The 22,068-nt window shown below is 37.1% G+C and overlaps 1 protein-coding gene across 5 annotated transcripts in view; it reads left to right on the forward strand.

Moving 5' to 3' along the window:
• The window catches only part of PARD3 (par-3 family cell polarity regulator), a 720,675-nt gene that overhangs the window by 364,433 nt on the left and 334,174 nt on the right, over positions 1-22,068 (forward strand). For all 5 annotated transcript variants that reach the window (XM_023218154.1, XM_023218156.1, XM_023218152.2 and 2 more), the window contains exon 5: positions 11,387-11,518. In XM_023218154.1, coding sequence (XP_023073922.1) covers positions 11,387-11,518 — 132 coding nt within the window. The remainder of the gene's footprint in view (positions 1-11,386; positions 11,519-22,068) is intronic.

Consider the following 22,068-nt stretch of genomic DNA (forward strand, 5'->3'; position numbering starts at 1 on the left):
TTCTGTGCTACATTAGGAATACAGTCTGCCTTCATATGCTTTAAATATTTTGTGTTCAAAGTGATAAAATCCTAAGGTGTTATTGATAAAATTTTGGAGCCTGGATGTGATATTTTTAGAGTTCATAAACTATTACAGGATGCAATATTTTTAGAGTTCACAAACTACTATGGGAGTATAAATCCCAAATAAAGTCAGAAGCCTTCTTGTGTGCCCTCAAAGTTACATATATCACAGAGAGAAATGAATATGTTATACCCGATTGTCTTGACTTAGGGGAGAGGACCAGGAAGTATCATTGGTTAAGTTATATGGAACAAAATTTTGCGTAGTCTATATACATTGAAAAATATTTTAATCTCATGTGATCTCATTTCATCTTTTTATTTATTTTTTTTCTTGAGATGGAGTCTCACTGTGTTGCCCAGGCTGGAATGCAATGGCGTGATCTCAGCTCACTGCAACCTCTGCCTCCAGGGTTCAAGCGATAGTCTTGCCTCAGCCTCCCCAGTAGCTGGGATTACAGGCGCTCACTACCACGCCTGGCTAAGTTTTTGTATTTTTTTGTAGAGACAGGGTTTCACCGTGTTGGCCAGGCTGATCTTGACCTCCTGACCTCAGGTGATCTACCTGCCTTGGACTCCCAAAGTGCTGGGATTACAGGCATCAGCCACTGTGCCTGGCTTCATCTTTTTAAGCTAGTTTCTATTTTTAACTTTTTATAATTTAGCTTATAAACCTACCTATTTTCAGTTGTGAAGTTAGATCTAGTCCCTTCAAGTCCTGTTATTAACAAGTAGAGTATCAGATGGATTGCTGCGACTGGAGCACCTGTTTGCATTCTGGGGGCTCTGGCTTTGCGCATCCTTTCTTTTAATTTTGCATATATTCCTGCTACTGTTACCATCTGGGCTGCCTTTGGAGAAATGTGTTCCAGTCAGCATTTCTTGAAATTTGGTAGTAGAAATGGTTTCCATTTATTTTACCTATAAGCCGTATCTGTTTTTGTGGTTTTAATATTTTCAGTAATGATAACCAAGTTGTTTTTGAATACTTGCTATTCCTAGGCATTATGCCATGCTCGATATGTTACATGTTATATATAATTTAATTATACCTATGCCAGAAGTATAGGCACTGTTGCTGTACCCGTTTTATTGGTGAGCAAGTAGAGCCCTAGAGAGTTTAAATAACTCACCTAATAATTCAACCAGCTGTTAAATGATAAAGTTGTGATATAAATGTGCTGAGTTCTCATGGCTGGATACTTGCACTTTTGTTTTTACTTTTTATTGGGGCATCTTGTTGCAATAGCTGTTTTATTTGCACTTTATGTTTTTTTGTGGGGGGAGGGGAGAGTAAGATTTCAATAGACATTACTCAAATTCCCTGAATCACATTTTCTAAAATTGTAGTTTTTAGCCATAAATGGAGGACAGAAATAGTTTCCTTGAATATTAATTTCCTGTTTATAGAACATGCTTTTTCTGCTAATGAGGTGGTAGAGAGGAACTCAGGTCTCTAGAAGTTTGTGCCATCCATTTCTTTACTCTCAGTGCTTCCCATGTGGCAATGTAATTCTTCACAAAAGTCATTACTGTATGAGAAACAATATGTAGGATAAGATTATGATAAATGAAAGTAAACACTTTCTACATTAAGAAAAAAGTATCTGTGGAGATAGTGTACCTGTGGAGGTAGTGTACCTGAGGAGGCACTTTCACAATTAAGGGGAAAGCTAAGGTAGACTGTACCTATGGACTTTCACAGAAGTTACCCAATTCTTCTGCTCATCCATCCAGTCCATTGGAGTTTGAATTGTGGGCTGAAAAGTGGAAGGAAGTGGTAATTATCTTACATTGTCAGGCTAGTTATGTGTGATGTAAATTTCTTCATTTTCAAATTGTAGTAATTTATTTAAATATATATGTGTGTGTGTGTATATATATATATATTTGTTTTTAAATTCAGATGAAAAATATTTAGATAAATATAAAATATTTATGATGCACATCTAAATAATGTATAAGACTGTAGGTATTTTGGAATTAGGCAACCGCTATAAGTATTTTACTATCTCTCTCCCTCTCTCTAGCATCTGTTCCCTTTTTTTTGTATTGTGCATAGTACTCTTGATGCAAAATGCTATTGTTACTTATAATTTTATTTTTGTAGTGTACATATTTAGAGTTGAGTATTTTTGAAAGAAAATGAAGTGTTGGGTATTTCTTGCCTTCAAAGTTAAGCACTTTCTAAAATGTTTTAAAATTGTTTCATATATAAATTTGTTTTTCAGAGCAGCTTTAGTCAAATGTTGCTCCTCATGTTTAGTGTAGTGTAATAAAGTGAGTCAAGAACTTCAAAATTTAATTGGACCTGAAATATTTATTTATTTATTCTTTCACACACTCACCCTTCTTGTTTTAAGGAGTATAGGTCAAAAATGGTGGTCCTGTATTCTCCATTTCTGCCCACTGCTGATAATGGAATGCTGGTGGTTCTAGGGGAATTCCGGGACCATGCTGGCCCTTATGAAATACTGTGCAGGAAAGCAAGTGGAGGCTGTGGTTAGTGCAGCTTTCCTTTAGGCTCCATCCTTCAGTTCCTCAGAGTCCAAGAGTGGACAACATTTTTGTAATTTTTTATAAATGTTAAACTCCCCTCATCTATCTCCTTCTCACCTCTTTCTGCATGTTTTCTTAGGATAAAGAAGATAATCTAAGTAATACCTGGAAAGAGATTTTCTTTTTTTTTTGAGACAGGATCTCTCTCTGTTGCCCAGACTGGATTGCAGTGGTCCAACGGTTGCTCACTACAGTCTCAAGCTCCTGGAATTAATCAGATCTTTGTATTGTAAAACAATTTTAGGCTGGGCACAGTGCCTCACACCTATAATCTCAGCACTTTGGGTGGCCAAGATGGGAGGATTTCTTGAGGCCAGGAGCTTGAGACCAGATTATGAGCAACATAGTAAGATTCAGTCTCTACAAAAAAATAAAAAAATTAGCCATGTGTGGTGATGTGTGCCTGTAGTCTCAGCTACTCGGAAGGCTGAAGTGGGTGGATCACTTGAGCTGGGCAGGTTGAGGCTTCAGTGAGCTATGATTGTGCCTCTGCACTCCAGCCTGGGTGACAGAGCGAGGCCCTGTCTCCCACAAAATAATAAAGAAAACTTAAAACAAAATTAAAATATTATTTTAAGAATGAAATGAGACAATTTTAAAGCCAACATTTTATGTATGATCATTCTTAACACTGTATAGTATTTCTTAGTGAACCAACCATCTCTATGAAAATATAATTTGTGATCAAAGATTATATCATCGTTTTGAATTCAAGAAATACCTTCCCATGTGATGGGGTCCTTGTGTAGCAGTGACTACATATCAGAAATTGTTGTCATTACATGCCTAAACTATGGTTCCATGTTAGATTAAGAATGAGAAGTTGGAAATTTTATTACTCATGCCATGATTGAGTGGAGGCTAGGCTGGTGGTGCACACCTGTAATTCTATACTTTGGGATGCTTAGGCAGGAGGATCATTTGAACCCAGGAGTTTAAGACCGACCTCGGCAATATGGTGAGACTTTGTCTCTCCAAAAAGTTAAAAAATTAGCTGAGTGTGTTGGCTTGCATCTGTAGTCTTAGGTACTTGGGAGTCTGAGGTGGGAGGATCACTGGAGCCCGGGAGGTGGAGGTTGCAGTTAGCCAAGATTGTGCCATTGCTCTCCAGCCTGGATGACAGAGTGAGACCCTGTCTCAAAAAAAGAAAAAGGAAATTGAGTGAGTAGAATTTGGGCATTGAGGTGGGTAGGTGTAACCATGGGAATGGGTTGCCATCCTCATCTCCACAATTTATTTGTTAGCACTTCTGCAGATCCCTGTTTCTTCTTTCAATCAGTAAGAGGTTAACCTGCCTGTTTTCTCTAGCTTATTCCTTCCAGCTTTAAAATGCTGTATCCAAAATTTTTCATGGCTTCCTTCTCTGTCAAAGTGGATTAGGAACAGCTGAGAAAATTGGTTCAAACAAGCACCCTGGATGTGCTTGAGTTTTGCTAATCTTTCTCTTCTCCTTGGATTCCCTGGTTGGCTCTCTGGACAGATCTGGTGGCTTCAGAGAAATCTGCGCCCCTTTTAGTTTGATCAGACCTGCGTCTCCAGGAGAGATTTTTGACCAATCCTTTTTCATATTGGATCCCTTTATGTTCATAGTCTGATACAGATCCATACTCCTGCGATTATTTTTCTTGTTTGATTTATAAAGACCATTAACAAGATACTGGCCAGTTATAGGTTATGACTTAAAACTAAAATGTCATGCTTCTGATTTTGCCAGTGTATCAACTTGAAGGGTTTGCTGCCGTGACAGGAATTGTATTTGGAAACTTAATTGTAATTTTCAGATTCTTTCTAATATAGAAATTCTTCTATATTAGAATTCCACCACGGAAATTTTTTGGCATATTCAGCATTCTTGAGTTTCTCACCAAATTAAATGGATTTTATTATCTAGAAGATACTGAGTATGTATCAGAATGACTGGAAAAGACATTATCAAATGTGGAGAATGATATAGTTCATTTTTCAGGTCAGAATGAGTTTTAAGAACTATGGATAATACCTTTAACATTTCAAAGGAAAAATCTTAGTAAAAATTTGTTGTGTGTGTTAGGATATTTTATTTTGTATATTATTAATTTGTTGGATAGTTAATTTGCTTGGATAAATTATTTTCAAATTGTTTTACTTATTCCTGTTCAAAACTTTAACTCAGTTGAAAATTGGCTGGGCATGGTGGCTCACGCCTATAATCCCAGCACTTTGGGAGGCCGAGGTGAGCGGATCACCTGAGGTCAGAAGTTCGAGACCAGTCTGCTGAACAGGGCAAAAGCCTGTCTCTACTAAAAATACAAAAAATTAGCCAGCCGTGATGGTGGGTGCCTGTAATCCCATGTACTTGGGAGGCTGAGGCAGGAGAATCACTTGAACCCTGGAGACGGAGATTGTGGTGAATCGAGATTGAGCCACTGCACTCCAGTCTGGGCCACAAGAGTAAAACTACGTCTCAAAAAAAAGAAAGAATAAAAAGAAAGTTGACATTTAAAAATGAAATATTACTTAAGAAATTTGAGCTAAATTGGTGCTACAGTATGTCTTTTGGCATTCAAAATCTCTGGATTCTGACCAGTGTTTCTGGTTGCAGGCTCCACCATAGTTTAGCAAACTATTTGTTATCACTAATGATCCCAATGTGGTTGTTTTGACAACAAATGTATGGATGTTTGAGTTTCCTCTTTGTCTTGCCATAGTTCTGTTATAACAGCTTTATAAACACATACTCTTTCCTTTGTCTTTTCCACACCTCTCATTAATAGTTATTAAGAATGTGGGGGAAACATGTTAGCAAAAAGGAAAAGTAAGATGTACACATGTACCAGTGCTGATTTATGTGCTGGATACTGGCTTAGGAATTACAGATAATATAGGAACAGATTGCTTGGCCTCAGTTCTACAACATTAGGCATTACATGTAGGAAGTTGCTTTGCATGGATTTCAAATATTGCTTTTTAGTTAGTTCATTATACTTAGGAATAAACGTGCACCTAGGGTAAATGATAATGAATACTATGTTTGGAATAAAAGCCTAGATTTCCTTATTTAAAGAAGAGTCTTACTAGGCATTTAGTTTATTTAAACTAATAGCAACTGCCAGATTTTCTGCCTTCATGTACAAGTTGGTGATTAAACCTGCTTTTTGTATGTGTGAGTCATTTTATTTCACCCTTATCTGTCTCTCTTTTTTTTTTTTCTGTTTTTATTTATTTTTTAGAAGATGAATGAATGAAGGTCAGAAAGTACAGATCATATTTATAGATCACCTTCTGGTTGTTATCTTCTCACTTTAGCTGTGGCATTGCTTCCAAGGTCATGCTCTGGTGTAGCCATAAGGAGGTACAAAAGATAAACTCCTGCCACAAAGGCAGTAAGGAATCTGTTACATTAAATCAGTAATATGATTGCTGATAATTTTAGCAAGCTTCATGTAATTAAAATTATTCTGGCTAGGCGCGGTGCCTCACACCTGTAATCCCAGCACTTTGGGAGGCCCAGGTGGGTGGATCACGAGGTCAGGAAATCAAGACCATCCTGGCTAACATGGTGAAACTCCGTCTCTACTAAAAATACAAAAAATTAGCCAGACGTGGTGGCGGGCGCCTGTAGTCCCAGCTACTCGAGAGGTTGAGGCAGGAGAATGGCATAAACGCAGGAGGCGGAGTTTGCAGTGAGCCGAGATTGCGCCACTGCACTCCAGCCTTGGCAACAGAGCGAGACCCCGTCTCAAAAAAAATTATAAGTCATTATTATTAATTTTACTTCAGTCTCCTAATTTCAGATTAGATATCCTGAAAATAGTTCCCTTCGTTTTTTGTGTATCGTTTCCTGGAGAAATAACTAAGCAGAACATTGAATTTTCTTTTACCGTAATTACAGTGTTGAAAAATGTGAAATGTAAAATCTTAACATCTCACAGGCATATTTGAAACCATATGATACATAGAGGTTCTGAATGAAATGTATATGCATTGAGTATTTTGTATTTCAGAATATGGTATGATTTCTCATAATTCTTTAAAAAATTGAAATTTTTGCACTGAAGTGAAGTGGAAACATAGTTGGGTTTCCTGTGCCAACATAGAAATGTTTATTACTTCTGTAATGTTCATGAAACCCCAGTTCTGACTTCTGCAACATAGGGATATAGTCTTGCCAAGAAATCTGACCATCAGCTAAATAGCTGTTTCTGGGAGATAAAGCCTTGGAGTTGCAGCTTAGTATGCCGGGAATGAGCTTCTATCTCGAGGCATTGGGTGGGTTCTACATGATTTTACTGAATTGTAATAAGCTTGGGGAGGGCTGAGGTGGGAGAAGACACTTACTTTCCCTACCCTGAAAGAGATTTTCTCCACAACCAGGATACCGCTACCAGGGAGCAGCAAATTAATATGCATTTCCCAGCCGGGGTGGCTTTTTGACACCTGATGCTGTGGCAGTACATTTAGATGATAAGGAAAATCCCTGATCACAGCGGGAACATCTGTTTTTTTCTGGCAAGAAGGAAAATTTCTCACCTAGCACAAAGCGGAGCAGCTATTTGGGGCAGACTCGTAAGTGGAGGATTAAAGTTATAATTTAAAAAAGGGAGAATAATTTCTTATGGCATTTTTCTTGTATAATCTTTTAGATAAAGTAAGTTTTATAATCATTAGAATTGTGTATATTTGATTTAAAATTTTTGGTTTATAGTTATAATTTGATTCATAAGTGAGTGTATATAGTCTTGAATAGACTAGTTACGACTGCCATATTTTAACAATTATTTACACTAAAGCAAATATTTTCAAATTGAAAATAGAGCGCATGATGTATATTTCAATGGACAGTGGTGGGTATCTAGTATAAGTTGTGTTGTAGAAAATATTTAATACATTGTATGCTGCGATGTTTATCATAAATACAGACATACAGCTTTACAGGCCTACAGTCCTTATATGCACTTGATACACATTGTATGCAGTAGATGGTGAACTAGATTTGTGGCCAGACTTCAGGATTGGGAGGAAGAAACATGACTGAAATGCTAGTAGGACCTGCATGATGCTATCAGAAATATAACAAATATGTTGATAGGAATTAATAGTGTATTTTAAAAATTCTTCAATTGATTGATAATAATTCAAGATTGCTGTAAATAACTGCAGTTTTCATACATTATACATAAGTCAATATATGGATTCATTATTGATTTTACATGAATTAGGAAAATTGCTTTGTTATGAGAGTGAACGCCAGTTTTAGTTTTATTATCCATGAACTCAAAGTTGATTCCACAAATATAAAATTGTAGAATTCTTCAAGTGCAGTGGAAAATCGCAGACCTTGCCATCTTCAGCCATTCTGTCTCTTAATCTGATTATTGTATGTTGCTGTGCTGCAGGTACTGCATGTCATAATTGACTTACATGGAGAAACAGTGTACTATTTTTCCTATGCCATTGGAAATAGTCACATTTGCCAGAGACATCATATGCTGTAGGTGTGACATGAAATTGAAATAGGCATGTAACAGTGGTATACATCTTTTAGTATAAATCTAAAAATACAATCATTACATTTCACCGAAAATACATTTTACTAAAGTTTATCTTAATACCTCTTCGAAGTATTCCCTAATCAATTTTTAAAACAACTTATCAAAATATTCTTTTAAAATTCCAGGATTCTGAAACCATGTGAAATAGGCAACATAAAAAATATTCATGAAAAAGTCACCCAGGTTGGTGTAAGCCACTGTGCTAAGTGCTTGGGTTTAAAGGTGAATGATGATTTGCCCAGGCTTCCCTGTAAGAGTAGAAATAGCAGTTTTTAAAGTTAACTAAATTATAAGTTAGAACCATAATTAAAGTAAAATTAGAGCAGAGTGGTAACAGAAAGCATGGCATGATTAGTTCTATTGAGAATCAGGGACTGCTTCTTAGAAAGTAGCATTTGAACTGAGCTTTGAAGAATGTTCAGTATTTCTATAGGAGAAATGATATTGGAAGTGCAGGTCTCAAAGAAAGCAAGAACGAAGGTGAAGAAATTTGTGTGGCACAGCAAGCACCATTGTCTGAAATTCCCTCTGGTCTACCTACAGTGTTTGCTGGAGGTTTGATGTGACCCGACATACGTTTTAGGAAACTCCTCTGCCAGAAAGTGGTGCGGAACATTATTAGAGAGGCTGCGACTAGAGCCTGTGTCCAGTTAGAAGGCCACTGTTAAAATGTCAGGTCAGAGACAAGCTGATCCTGAACTAGGTTTATGGCTGAGGACCAAAATCAGCAAAAATGTTGGATCAATAAGACCTAGAAGCTGTGGAGATCAAAGAGGGAGGAAAGAGAGTAAAGCTCATTCTAAGTATTTTAGGGAATGGTGCCTGAGTCAAAATAGGGAGCTCAGTTTCGAGGTATCTTTGGTACCTCTTGTTGGAAACTGAGATCATGAATTCAGGAAACAGTTTCGTTTTCGTGACTTATGCCTGAAAGTTGTCAGGGTGGGATGTGGTGAAATTGTGCAGTTTTTGAGCTTGTCCAGAGAGGTAATATTCAGCAGTCCATAGAGCCAACAAGACCATTTACGGGAAGAGGAAAAGTGACATAGATTCAGGAAGGAGCAGAGGGGTGGGTACCAGTAGCATACTGGATTCCAGACACCAAAAGGTGAGAATTGTGTGGAGCCTGATCTCTTCATTTCAAAAGTAGACTCATTTTCTTTTCAAGTGATATTTTGTCACTATGCAAATATCCAGTTATCTATCAACTCTTAAAATAATGGTTTTAGTATGATTATCTTTGCCTGAATTAATTATTTCATTAGGAGTTGAAAATGGTCATGTTTCTAATTCTGTTATTAGTTCTATTTCTATTATTTGGCGTTCTTCTGAAAAGACAAGTTTCCCCTCATCAGCTAGCTGGTACTGTTGATGTCTCTGAAATACAGTTCCTACTGAAAAGAAAGGGTAGATTTTAAAAAATACTTCTGATTTAATTATTCATTTTCTAAGTAAGCAGTTGGTGTAATAATCACCTCAATTGGTGGGAAATGAGTATGAAAGCCTGGTCCCTAGTCAATGATAGCCTCAATTTTTATTTTTGACATAAAAATTATACTTGCATTTCAGTGTACTTTAAATCCTCCTTCTCTTTGTAGACACATAAGGTTCTGTCACTAATAAATAAGGTTGTCATTAGTAAGTTTACCCTTTAAGAATTTTTTATTTATCTGAATTTCTTATGACTTATAAAACATTCTTATCAGAATAAGCTTATCAGTATATCTATGGACTATCATATGAAACAGTATTTCCTTTCCTTTTTTCTGAAGCTTAAGTTTTAAGGAGAGACTCTTAGTATCTTGAGATATGGTGGACTTTAGTTTCTAGTTTGCTTCCTTAGTTATTTTTTTGTCCATGTCTTCTCCTTGCCATTTCTATTAAAAAACAAACAAACAAACAAACAAAAACTTGCTGCCAAAGTTTCATCTCGCTACTGAGTTTTTAAAGATTTTATTTCTTGCAGGTTAATTCTTAAAGTTTATAAAGTTTCATGTCAAAGTTTATGTTAGTAAATGTTTATCAATTTCTTTTTGTTTGAACATATGTCCCAATATTGACATAAACCCAAGACTATCAATTCATTTTTAAGTTTTATTCCCTGATGGAACTCATGAAGGAAGATCAAATAGTATCCTGATCTATAACTAAGTTATACACACTGCAAACCTATTCTATTGCACTTTTTTGTTTCTGTGTTTGTATTGAGTGTTCATATAGTTTAGCACATGAAGAGTAAGTATCAATCCCACATGTAATACTTATAGCCAGATTACTCTTAACAGTGTTACTAAGGACAATATGTTAGTACTTCTTCTAACTTGGTATACTGAGTTAAGTGGATCCAACTGAAGGTAATATTTTACTTTGTTCTTGTAGGAGATGATTTAGATTTAGTCATTGAACTAAAAAGTATGACTCTCCTAGTTTATCCTAGCTTTCTCGTTTCTTTTTAGAACATTGAAATGAAGTTTTACAGCTCATAACCCAAAGGAAGTTACTATAATTTTTTATTTGAAAGAAATATCAAGTAGCATTTGGTTGTTCTGGGGAGTATTAAAAACTTAGTTGATAAATATTTATTTATGTAAAGACATCACTTGTCATATCCATGTCACAGTGAACAATTATGTATCTGTTATGTAACAAATAATTGTGAAAGGCCAGTTTTTTCCCCTGATACTTGAATTAATGCTGACTACTAACTTGTGAAGTAGGTAATAGAAACAGCCTGGATAATCTAAATCTCTTATCCAAAAATCACAAAACCATAAGGCTTTGAAGAAAGGGCAAATTTATTAGTCTTCCTTATTTTTAGCATTTCTGATGAATTAAGATGGTACCTCATAATTTAGTTATGAGACTGGAAAGACGAGAAAATGCTACAGTTGATAAAGAGTGAAAGTATCATATAGAAGTTCACTTTTCGGTGCACATACTTGGTTTAGGTGATTGATTTGGGTAGGAGTGCAAAGTGTAGTGTTTTGTCTGTTGTGTGCCACGTGTGTGCCACCCTTCCTGCTGTAATTATTAGACTTGCCTGTCCTCGGCACATGGTTATAATTCCGAGGTCTAATCTGGGTGGAATGTTCTTAATCAGCTATTTTGTATAGGATTGGAAAGATGTTTTAAATATGTAGAATCATTTTTCTGCTACTTTTGAAAAACCAGGTGCATTACTGATTTGCAAGGTCTGGTTTTTTACAAGACGCCTTTTTGTTTCTTTTTGAATAGAAAGATGAAAACTACAGAAGCCTCCCACGGGATACTAGTAACTGGTCTAACCAATTTCAGAGAGACAATGCTCGCTCGTCTCTGAGTGCCAGTCACCCAATGGTGGGCAAGTGGCTGGAGAAACAAGAACAGGTAACATGACAAATCCTTATATGTGCGTCATTGCTGTAACATCCTGTCCCATACCCCAAAGATGTTTCTCCCATCTCGATCACTGGTGATGATTAAAAGTAAATTATTTTAACAAACTTTAGTTAAGTACCAGTCTCTATGTCAGAGTTTAACATAAATGCAGGATATTTCTGGTTGGTCTCTGATCACAGATTTATTGTGAGCAGTTATGAATATTTGCAGTAGTTTCTGAAGGTTCAGAGCTTTAGAGTTTGTAATGCAGAGGCGCAGATGTTTGGCAGTGAATCGTGCTGTGGGTGAGCAGACTTTCAAGACTCTTCTCTTCTTTGATAGGCAATAATTCTAAGGATCTGAAGATGCAGATTAAAACTTTCTGTTTTATCTAACTTCACTGTCCAAGAGAAATATATCCCATGGTGGTGGTTTAGAATTTAGATTACAGTATTTTGTCATGTTTGGACACTTATCCCTTCATAAATTTCAAGGACCTATTTTAGGTTTATCAGTCTTTAGAGTTATCTATTTCACTGTGCAGTGCAGCCACCTACAATTCATGAAATCAGAATTGTTTACCACTCAGAAATGATTGTTTTCTGCCTTGGAAAGAATGACTGTTTACAAACCCCGTTGCATCATTGTTAGAAAAGTCCTCCTTTCATATGAAGACTCAGAATGTATCTGATGAGTTAATTCTTTCAGTGTTTTTTTTTTTTTTTTCATGCCTTAGTTGTTTGTTACTGACTCACAATGGATTTTTTTGGTGGAAGGGAATCCCAATGTTTTATAATTTTAATTGTGCTTTCTCCAAGCTTTATTGAAGTATAATTGACAAGTAAAAATAGTATATATTTAAAGGGTACAGTGTGAGGTTTTGATATATGTATATATTAATAAAATGATTGCCACAATCAAGATAATTTATCCATCACATTACATAGATATAATTTTGTGTGTATATGTGGTGAAAACACTTGAGATCTACTCTGTTAGCAAATGTTTTTAAATTTAATTTAATTTAATTTTTTTGAGATAGAGTCTTGCTCTGTTACCCAGGCTGGAGTGCAGTGGTGCAATCATAGCTCACTATAGCCATGAACTTCTAGGCTCAAGTGTTCCTCCTACCTCATCCTCCCTGGTAGCTAGGACTATGGGTATACACCACCATGCCCAACTAATTCAAAAAAATTTTTTTTTTTTTTTGTGGAGACGGGGTCTCACTTTGCTACCCAGGCTGGTCTTGAACTCCTGGCCTCAAGCACTTCTACTGCCTTGGCCTCCCAAAGTGTCATGGTTATAGGCATGAGCCACTGTGCCTAGCTTCTTAGCAAATTTCAAGTATAAAATATGTTAATTAGACTCACCATGCTATATATTAGGTCTCCAGAATTCATTCATCTTACAATTGAAAGTTTCTACCCTATGGCCAATATTTGTCCTTTTTTCATACCCCACTCCCTGTGGTAACTGCCGTTCTACTCTATTAGCATGAGTTCATTTTCTTTTTCCCCCAAGATTCCACTTATAAGTAAAATCATACAGATTTTGTCTTTCTGTGTTTGGCTTATTTCTCTTAGCATAATGCCCTTTAGGTTCATCAATGTTGTCACAAATGTCAGAATGTCCTTTTTTATGAAAGGCTGAATAATATTCCATTTTATACATTTATGTGCACACAGACACACATACACACAGTGTATATCACATTTTTTTTTAAATCCATTCATCTGTTGTAGGTCACTTAGGTTGTTTCCATATCTTGGCTATTGTGAATTTATGTTTCTGTGTACATGGAATTGCAAGTATGTCTTTGATATAGTGATTTTATTTATTATGGATATATATGCAGAAGCGGAATTGCTGGATCATATGGTAGTTCTGTTTTTGAGGAGGCTTCATACTGTTTCATAGAGGCTGTCCTAATTTACATTACCACCAGCAGTATACCAGGGTTTCCTTGTCTTCGCATCCTTGCTATCACTATATTTTGACTTTTTTTTTCTTTTCTTCTTTCTTTTTCCTATGTTTTTGAGATGGAGTCTTGCTCTGTCGCCCAGACTGGAGTGCGGTGATGTGATCTTGGTTCACCACAACCTCTGCCTCCTGGGTTCAAATGATTCTTCTGCCTCAGCCTCCCTGGTAGCTGAGATTACAGGTGCCCGCCACCACGCCTGGCTAAATTTTTTTGTATTTTTAGTAGAGACAGGGTTTCACCATGTGGCTTAAACTGGTCTCAATCTGTTGACCTCATGATCTGCCTGCCTTGGCCTCTCAAAGTGCTGGGATTATAGACATGAGCCACGGTGCCCGGCCTTTTTTTTTTTGAGACGGAGTCTTGCTCTGTTGCCCAGGCTGGAGTGCAGTGGTGCAATCTCGGCTCACTGAAACTTCTACCTCCTGGGTTCAAGCAGTTCTCCTGTCTCAGTCTCCAAAGTAACTGGGATTACAGGCACACACCACCATGCCCAGTTAATTTTTTGTATTTTTAGTACAGATGGGGTTTCACCATGTTGGCCAGGGTGGCCTCAAACTGCTGACCTCAAGTGATACACCTGCCTCCGCCTCCCAAAGTGCTGAATTCAGGCATAAGTCACTGTACCCGGCCATATTTTGGTGTTGTGATAACAGCCATCCTAACAGTATGAGGTGATGTCCTACTTTGCTTTTGATTTACATTTCCCTGGTGATGAGTGATATCGAGCATTTTTCAGTGCTTTTAATAAAAAGCCACAAGTTTGTTTAGTTGGTCACTTATTTTCTTTTTCGTTTTTTTTCTTTTTTGAGACGGAGACTCACTCTGTTGCCCAGGCTGGAGTGCAGTGGCACGATCTTGGCTCACCGCAACTTCCACCTCCCTGGTTCAAGTGATTCTCCTGCCTCAGCCTCCCAAGTAGCTGGGATTATAGGCGCGTGCCTGTACAAAAACCATGCCCAGCTCATTTTTGTATTTTTAGTAGAGGCAGGGTTTCACCATGTTGGCCAGGCTGGTCTCGAACTCCTGACCTCAGGCGATCCACCTGCCTCAGCCTCCCAAAGTGCTGGGATTACAGGTCTGAGCCACTGCACCCAGCCAACTTATTTTCTTTAAAAAGTTTATGTGGATGGAAAACAAGATGAGCACTCAAAGTTTAGTTGCTTTAGTAATTTTTAAAATTATTAATAATTTTGTTGACTAAATACTGGAATAAATTGTTTTTCAATTTAGATTAATGATAGCTGTAGAATAAAATCATAAATGTTTTACATATTTAATCTTAGCCTATGTTTTATGGTATAAAGATCCTAAAATAACTTTGTGGATGTAGGGTATTCAAATATGAAATAGCAAAAAGGGACAGCTTGCCTTGCCCACCCAACGGCACAGGAAATGTCCTAATTTTATCATATATTAAGTGTTAGCACACAAACATTGTGTGATGGAAATAATTTTAAATAATAAAACAATCATGGCAGTTCTTTGAAGGAGACATAATTTTCTCAACATGATACAGATTTTTAAACTAATTGATATTGGTATCTTATTATTACTTTGAAATGAATGTTTTTAAGATTTAGGTAGTTTCTCATGGGCCCAGGAGTCAGATTGACTGGTCACTAGCTGTTTACCATATATGAGATTGGGCACATTACTCTACTTGTCCATACATCAGTTTACTCATCCAGCAAATAGGGATACTTGTAGACCTTGTCTCAGGGATTGCTGTGTCAAGTGGTACGATACCCGTCAAAGGCTTAGAATCAGGCCTGGTACCTAGAAATACTCAACGTATTAATATAATAGGACCGATAGCAGATAACCTGGAATCTAGAATGAGGAAATGTTTGGCATATATGTAGCAAGGAAGTCTGGAGCTGGGGAAGATGTGGGGGTTAAGTCTGTAGCTTAGCAACCTCACTCACATTTTTTCAGGGAGCCTTTCTGAAGGCCACCTTAGCTCTGTGCTCTAGCTTGTCCTTTTCTTTCAGAGCCACATCCTTGCACAAAGGAAGGGGAACAGGGCCTTTGTCTTCTTTTTGTGGCTCTTTGTAAAAGCAAATACATTTTTCCTAATAACCTCCTGACAGATCCCTGATTGTGTTTGTTGGCTGGAATTGCCCTACTCTTCTGCCCTTGTCAAAATCAAAGGGAGTAAAAGCACCAGTACAGGTTTCGATGGATAGAGCTTGACCCCTGGAGCTGGGGCTGTGGTGGGAGCCCACTTGTTTATCTTCCCCGAAACACGGTTGCCCATCACTGCACACAGTCACATCTGTTAAGCAAGGGATGTGTGGGCAGGGGTAGGGAGTGACAACCAGAAGTTGGCTGAATATGAATGTGCTAAATAGGACCTGTTTTTTGTTTGCTTTTTAACTCCAAAATTGGTAGAAAAAGATTGGTAGCCCAGAGTTTCTAAAATATGATACAACTTAATTATATTATGAAGATATAACTTTTATTTTTCTATTGTCATTGTAGACCTGTTTTTAAGGAAGTAGTATATTCTTTGTAATTTTGTTATAAAATAGTTTCTTTTTTAAGCAAAAGGGATGGCATCGAGAAGCCACACACAGCAAAGACCGAACTTTGATTTGCTTCTGTTGAAGTTACTTGAGTTAGTTGTCTAGGTAGACTGAGAGGGTACCTAAGTCTAAAAACATCTTCTTTGGCATAAGTGTAAAAAAATGATGTTCCATTCCTGCAGTTTGATTTGAGTGAGACTGTATACTAGAAGAGTAGAAGCCATTGATGTTTTCACATCCAGCGAATAATTAAAGTAAAATCTATTGAAGAGAACAAGAACCACAGAAACAAAACAAAACTCCCTCTCAAATTTTTTCAGAAGTAAGCACTGTTGTTTGTGTAGAAGAGGAGTCTTAGGTTATGCTTTATACACTAAAAATCTATTCCAACTATTCCCATTTAATTATGGATTTATTCTGTTAACCATTCGCAGAAGTCATCTGACTTTAATGACCTATGTCTCTTCTGAGGCTTTCTTTTTCTCTTTAGTTTTTGCTATTAAACATAATAAAGAGGATTGCATCATGTAGATGAAAAAATCGTTTGTATGCTTAAAAAAAGAAAAAAAACCCCTCTGCCTTTCCAATTTGGGAACACCAGGGTAGAACTGATGGCCATCTTCCTTAAATTGTGTGGTCTGGAGCGAGGTCAGCAGAGTTCTAGATTTTATGTGCCTCCAGTGGTTTTGTTCTTGCTCTGTTTTCTACTTAGTACTTATCTCTCATTATCTGTTTCTGAAGGCAGTTATGACCTTATCAGCTTTGCCAGTGGGAATAGGCAGAAGGAATGAAAAGGCAAAAGAGTGCTTTAAAGTGCTAAGCCAGCCGGCCCCTCTAGAAGTCTGGAGTGTCTTATTCTTTGGATGGTATTCATCCTACTTATGGGGATAGTGAATCTTCTTTCTATAAGAATATTGTTTAGTTTCACTTCAGTAAGAAAAGATAGGTTATGTATCTTATTAGAAGTCTGTAGCAGCAAGCACAATATGATTTCCAAAAAGAGTAGTCGGGGTTTTCAGTGACTAATCACCTTGTTCAGAGTAGCCCATAGCTGAATCCTACATCAGAGTCATCTCACAAGGTGGAGGACTGTGTGTCTCTTAAGCATCCTTTTATGTCAATCTTGACATAGGAGGGGAGATCTCAGAAAACAAAAGATTTGAAAACTAAATGGTTTGTAGTTGTCTTACTTTGAACACATTTTTATGCTTCTGAAATTTTGACTCTGACACTCTAGAAACAAACAAACAAAAAACAACACTTTTAGGTTTGATGTTTGACAGTATTTTCAGAAGTTCAAATTCCGTTTTAATGGTAACTGTTTCCCTGACTCAGCATAGAATATAGTTTGATATTGACAGATAATAGGTCATAAGCTGACTTTGTTCTTATATCCCCACACTTTATTGCAACTAATAAATTCCACAGAAGAGGCAGCAGGAACTTTGTGATACGTGATTGGAAGAATTTAGGACCAGAAGGTAGAGGCACCTTAAGGAAAACATAAGCTAATTGGGAGCCTGCCATTTTCACAACCTTCTCTGGATGAATAGGCCTGAGCCCAATTAGCAGAAACAGCAAGGAGGCACAAGGCACATTCCAAACACTGCTTAAGCTCTGTTATAGGGGAATGACTGCCCTGACCTTTAGAGCAAAATTCATGTTTTAGGGCTCTCTCCATCAAGAAAAACATCATTTAGTTGGAGATTATACAAACTGAGGCAAACTGGAGGGAAAACTAACTTAAATGTTTATTGATGAAGACACAATGCCAATGTGTACCTCACTTTTGTACCTTTGGCAGCCACGAAGGAATCCCACCATCCAGTGTCAAGTCTCAAAGTCTCAGAGGCCAGCGTTTTGGGAGCAATGATGATACCTTTTTTCCTTTTTATTTTATATACCTTTGTCATTTTCTGGAGCTGTGATGCTTTTTCTTTATACTTTTGAGAATATTTATGCATTATAAACAGTATTCACATGATACATGGTATGCTTTGGCTGTGTCCCCACCCAAATCTCATCTTGAATTGCAACTCCCACAATTTCCACATATTGTGGGAGGGACCTGGTGGGAGGTAATTGAATCATGGGGGCAGGTCGTTCCCATGCTGTTCTCGTGATAGTAAGTCTCATGAACTCTGATGGTTTTAAAAATGGGAGTTTCCCTGCACGAGCTCTTTGCCTGCCGCTATCCATGGAAGACGTGACTTGCTCCTCCCTATCTTCCGCCATGATTGTGAGGCCTCCCTAGCCACATGGAACTGTATTTCCATTAAACCTCTTCTTTTTGTAAATTGCCCAGTCTTGGGTATGTATTTATCAGCAGCATGAGAACAGACTAATACAATACACAATATATAAGTTATATTCACAAATTATTTGAAAAGGTAAGTTTCTGTGAGTTTAATTTTTTGTTTTCATTATAATTTACAGCCAAATTCTTAAAGATTGAGGGCAAAAGTAATTTTAAAAATAGTGAAAAAAACATTTTTCAGCATATCCAGGTTTTATGGAGGCAGTTTTTAAAAAATGTGTTTTTCTCCAGGCTAGTCAATATAATTGTGGAAGTAAGTTTTGCTTAGGTTTTAGCTTGTTCTTATTAAATGATGGGTGTCTGGGATGGTCAACCTGTGGTTCCTGTGTCCACACGACTTACCAGAGTTGTTTTTTTTCCCACTGATCTGCCTACATAGAGGAAAATCCCCTTCCTTGCCCAAATACTTACTAGCCTTTTCTAAGTGGGGAAAAAAGATAAAAGTTCTAATTTCCCTGAGATCTAGAACTATCTAGCTGACATAAAGAAGATGTTTTCTGGAGTATGAAATGGTAATGTTTCCTTATCTTTTTTCTGTTTTAATCTTTAAGAGGCAGGGTTCTTGCTCTGTTGCCCAGACTGGAGTGCAGTGGTGCAGTCATAGCTCACTAAAGCCTCAAACTTCTGTGCTCAAGCAATTGTCCTGCTTTAGCCTTCTGAGTAGCTGGGACTACTGATGTGCACCATCACGCCTGACTAATTAAAAAAATTGTTTTTTGTATGGGTGGGGTCCCACTATGTTTCCTAAACTGGTCTCAAACTCCTGGCTTCAAGTGATTCTCCTGCTTTGGCCTCCCAAAGTGCTGGGATTACAGATGTGAGCTACGATGCCTGTATTTTCTTTCTTTCTTTCTTTCTTTCTTTTTTTTTTTTTGACAGATGTGAGGCTTTTTAAACGTTGCCCAGGTTGGCCTCGAACGCGTAGCCTTGCCTCCTTGTGCGCCAGGACAACTGGCCTGAGCCACCGTGGCTTCCCCCAGTGCCTGTGTTTTCTTAATTATAGTAGGAGGTGGTTTATTCAGCAATCTGATTACAATAGCTTCAGATCAGTCAGGGAAATGACTGAGGGGTCACAGCATTTAACCGTGGAAGAGCTATAGAAATTCTGATACAGGAATAGATAGGGCTTCATGTTATCTGCCATCATTGGTGAGACTTAAGGATAGATTCTGATGCTGCCAGATAGTAATTAAAATGTGTTTTTTGGGAGGTTGTTAATTCTGTAGCCTGTAGTCAATGAGGATCCAAATGACTGTTCATATTATTTGGTTAAAAATAAGCCCGTTGCCTCCAAATTCTGAAAGTTCTGTGAAAAGGAAGGGGATTTTTAAATATTATTTACCAGTTGGCAAACCTTCATAAAATTTGTAGAGAAGCAAAATAATTGTGTTTATCTCTAGCAACACCAAATGTAGAAACTAAAAACATCAAGATTGTTTTAAAATTAAACTTAGTTTTCGTTATAAAATACCAGAGCTTTTATTTTATAAGAGAAATCTGTCATGTTCACAATAACACCCAAAATAAAACCAAAACAACCTTTTAAGAGACTTGTTACCTGGATATATTAATGCCAGTAGCAGATTATTTTGTTGTGCTTTGATAATAGAATGCCTGGTATTCTAACACATGTGTTAAAAACTTTTTTTTTTTAAACAATGATGAAAACACCCTATATGTATGGGACACATTATTTTCCATGATCCCTACATATTTTCTGCTTTTATTATCCAAGAATTCTGGACTAGAAACCGCAGTGGAAGCACAGGACCGGAGTGTGGAGCTCTGGTGCACGTTCTTCTTAGAAGGACACATGTATTTTCTGGGGAGCTTCCAGTCATGTGCAGGGTTACTTTTAGGAATACCAGATGGCATTTTACTTTTCCATATATTTAACAACACAAGACGTAGTTAGTCTGGGAAGCATGTTTCAGGGTTTGAAACCTGCCCCTCCAATGAGTGTATCCTGTTTTCTGACCCCTAAGACAGGTTGTATGGAAACAATCAAAGATAGATAAACCATGCGGACTTCATTTTCATTGTATACAAAATAGGGAAGATCATACCCGTTTGGCAGATGTTAACTTTGTAGGCAAAGCTGAAGTGACATAGCACACATTTCAGTGCAGACTCAGTTTCTTGTATATGAAGACACTCATAAGATGTTTTCTTTCCTATCTTTTTAGGTAACATTAGGTTTATTGGTTACACCTCAACAACTCCCTCATGTATTGGGTATCTCATTTTCTTGAATTTTATTTTTCTCCTCCCGTATTGGAAGTAACATTTGGTATGCTGGGGTGGTTTATTTTCGTCCCTGGTGTATTTCTAATGCCCCCATTGTCATTTCACAATTTGATTTTTACTTTGGTGGCATCTTACCAGAATTAGAATAAAATTTAGTCTTTTAAAATCATCTCTGATCCTTTTTGAACAACATAATCTGACACAAAAATGACATCAGTGTTAATCTCTATGTCTGCTTCCATTTCCTATATTCCCTTTTGTTTTTGGCGAGCGTGTGTAGTTTTAATAAGATTAAATGTAAGGATACCATTAAGAATGCTAAGTATCTTATGAGGGCTTCTGCTTGGCCACTTGCTAAGCATCTGGGTCCCTTTGTGATATGAATGGAGTTTGGAGGCCACAGCATCACTCATTTGCTTTTGCATCTGGGGTATACAGTTGAATGGGGTACTCATCAATTTATCCTTTAAAACAAATTTTACAACTGTCTTTATTTATTGCTGCTTTGGCCTATGGAGCTAAAAACCTGCAAGCAGCGGGGAAGTAAGTTAGAAATTTTACGGAGTGAAAAATCTTTGGTGGTGTGTGGGTAAACCTTCAGTGGAAATCTGTTAGGAGCTGATGGTTTTCTTACCTGTGAATACTGCTGCTGGAACTGGACATTTAGAGCTTGCAGTACAGATAAAGATACATTTTCATTTTTAACTTTGACCTTCAGGTGCCTTTGCATATTTTCATTGCAAGCAGTCTTAAAGATTTTTGTTGTGAGCTGTATGATTAAATATGACAATGGAAGGAATACATGCTTTGTACTATAACTCTTTTTATTCCCACCCATCTGTATGTCATTTGCTTTTGAAATTTTGTTCTTTATTTCTACGTTCCATCTACGTTCCATGAGCTGTGCAACTGCTTTTCTTTAAAAAATACTGGTTATGAAATTGCATTAACATTTTCAGCCTACAGTGTGTTGTTTTCACTGCCTATGTCCTACAAGCCTGCTTGTAGAAATCAAATCACTTTTATAAGTCATTTTTAATTTTGGAATTTTATGATCTAGCTATATAGACTTTTTAATCTATTTCTATCCAGGATTTTTCCAGTTGCCTTCAACATGGTCTTGAAATGGCCCTAAAAAATTCCTGTCTTCAGTGTTCAAACATTTTGCCCAATGGTTTTATGTTTTGTTTCCATCACTGAGGCCTGGGTATATGTGCCCTATAGTATTTTTGTGACTTCTGTAGATATATGAACCATGTTTTCCCTTTATTTTGAAATTTTTTTTCCTGTGCTCTAATGTCAGTAGGATACTGTAGATTATCTTTTTAAATAGCTGAACAAATTATAAAGAAATTAAAGTATGGTATTGGGGTAGGGTTAGCGTAGGCTTTTGGGTTTCATTTCATATGTCAATGTTATTACTGTCCTTTATAGTAGGCATATAATACTTTTGACATGTTATTATTTTTAGTAATCTCAGCACTTTGGG

The sequence above is a fragment of the Piliocolobus tephrosceles genome, chromosome 9, assembly GCF_002776525.5.
Source record: "Piliocolobus tephrosceles isolate RC106 chromosome 9, ASM277652v3, whole genome shotgun sequence".
NCBI classification, from domain to species: domain Eukaryota; kingdom Metazoa; phylum Chordata; class Mammalia; order Primates; family Cercopithecidae; genus Piliocolobus; species Piliocolobus tephrosceles.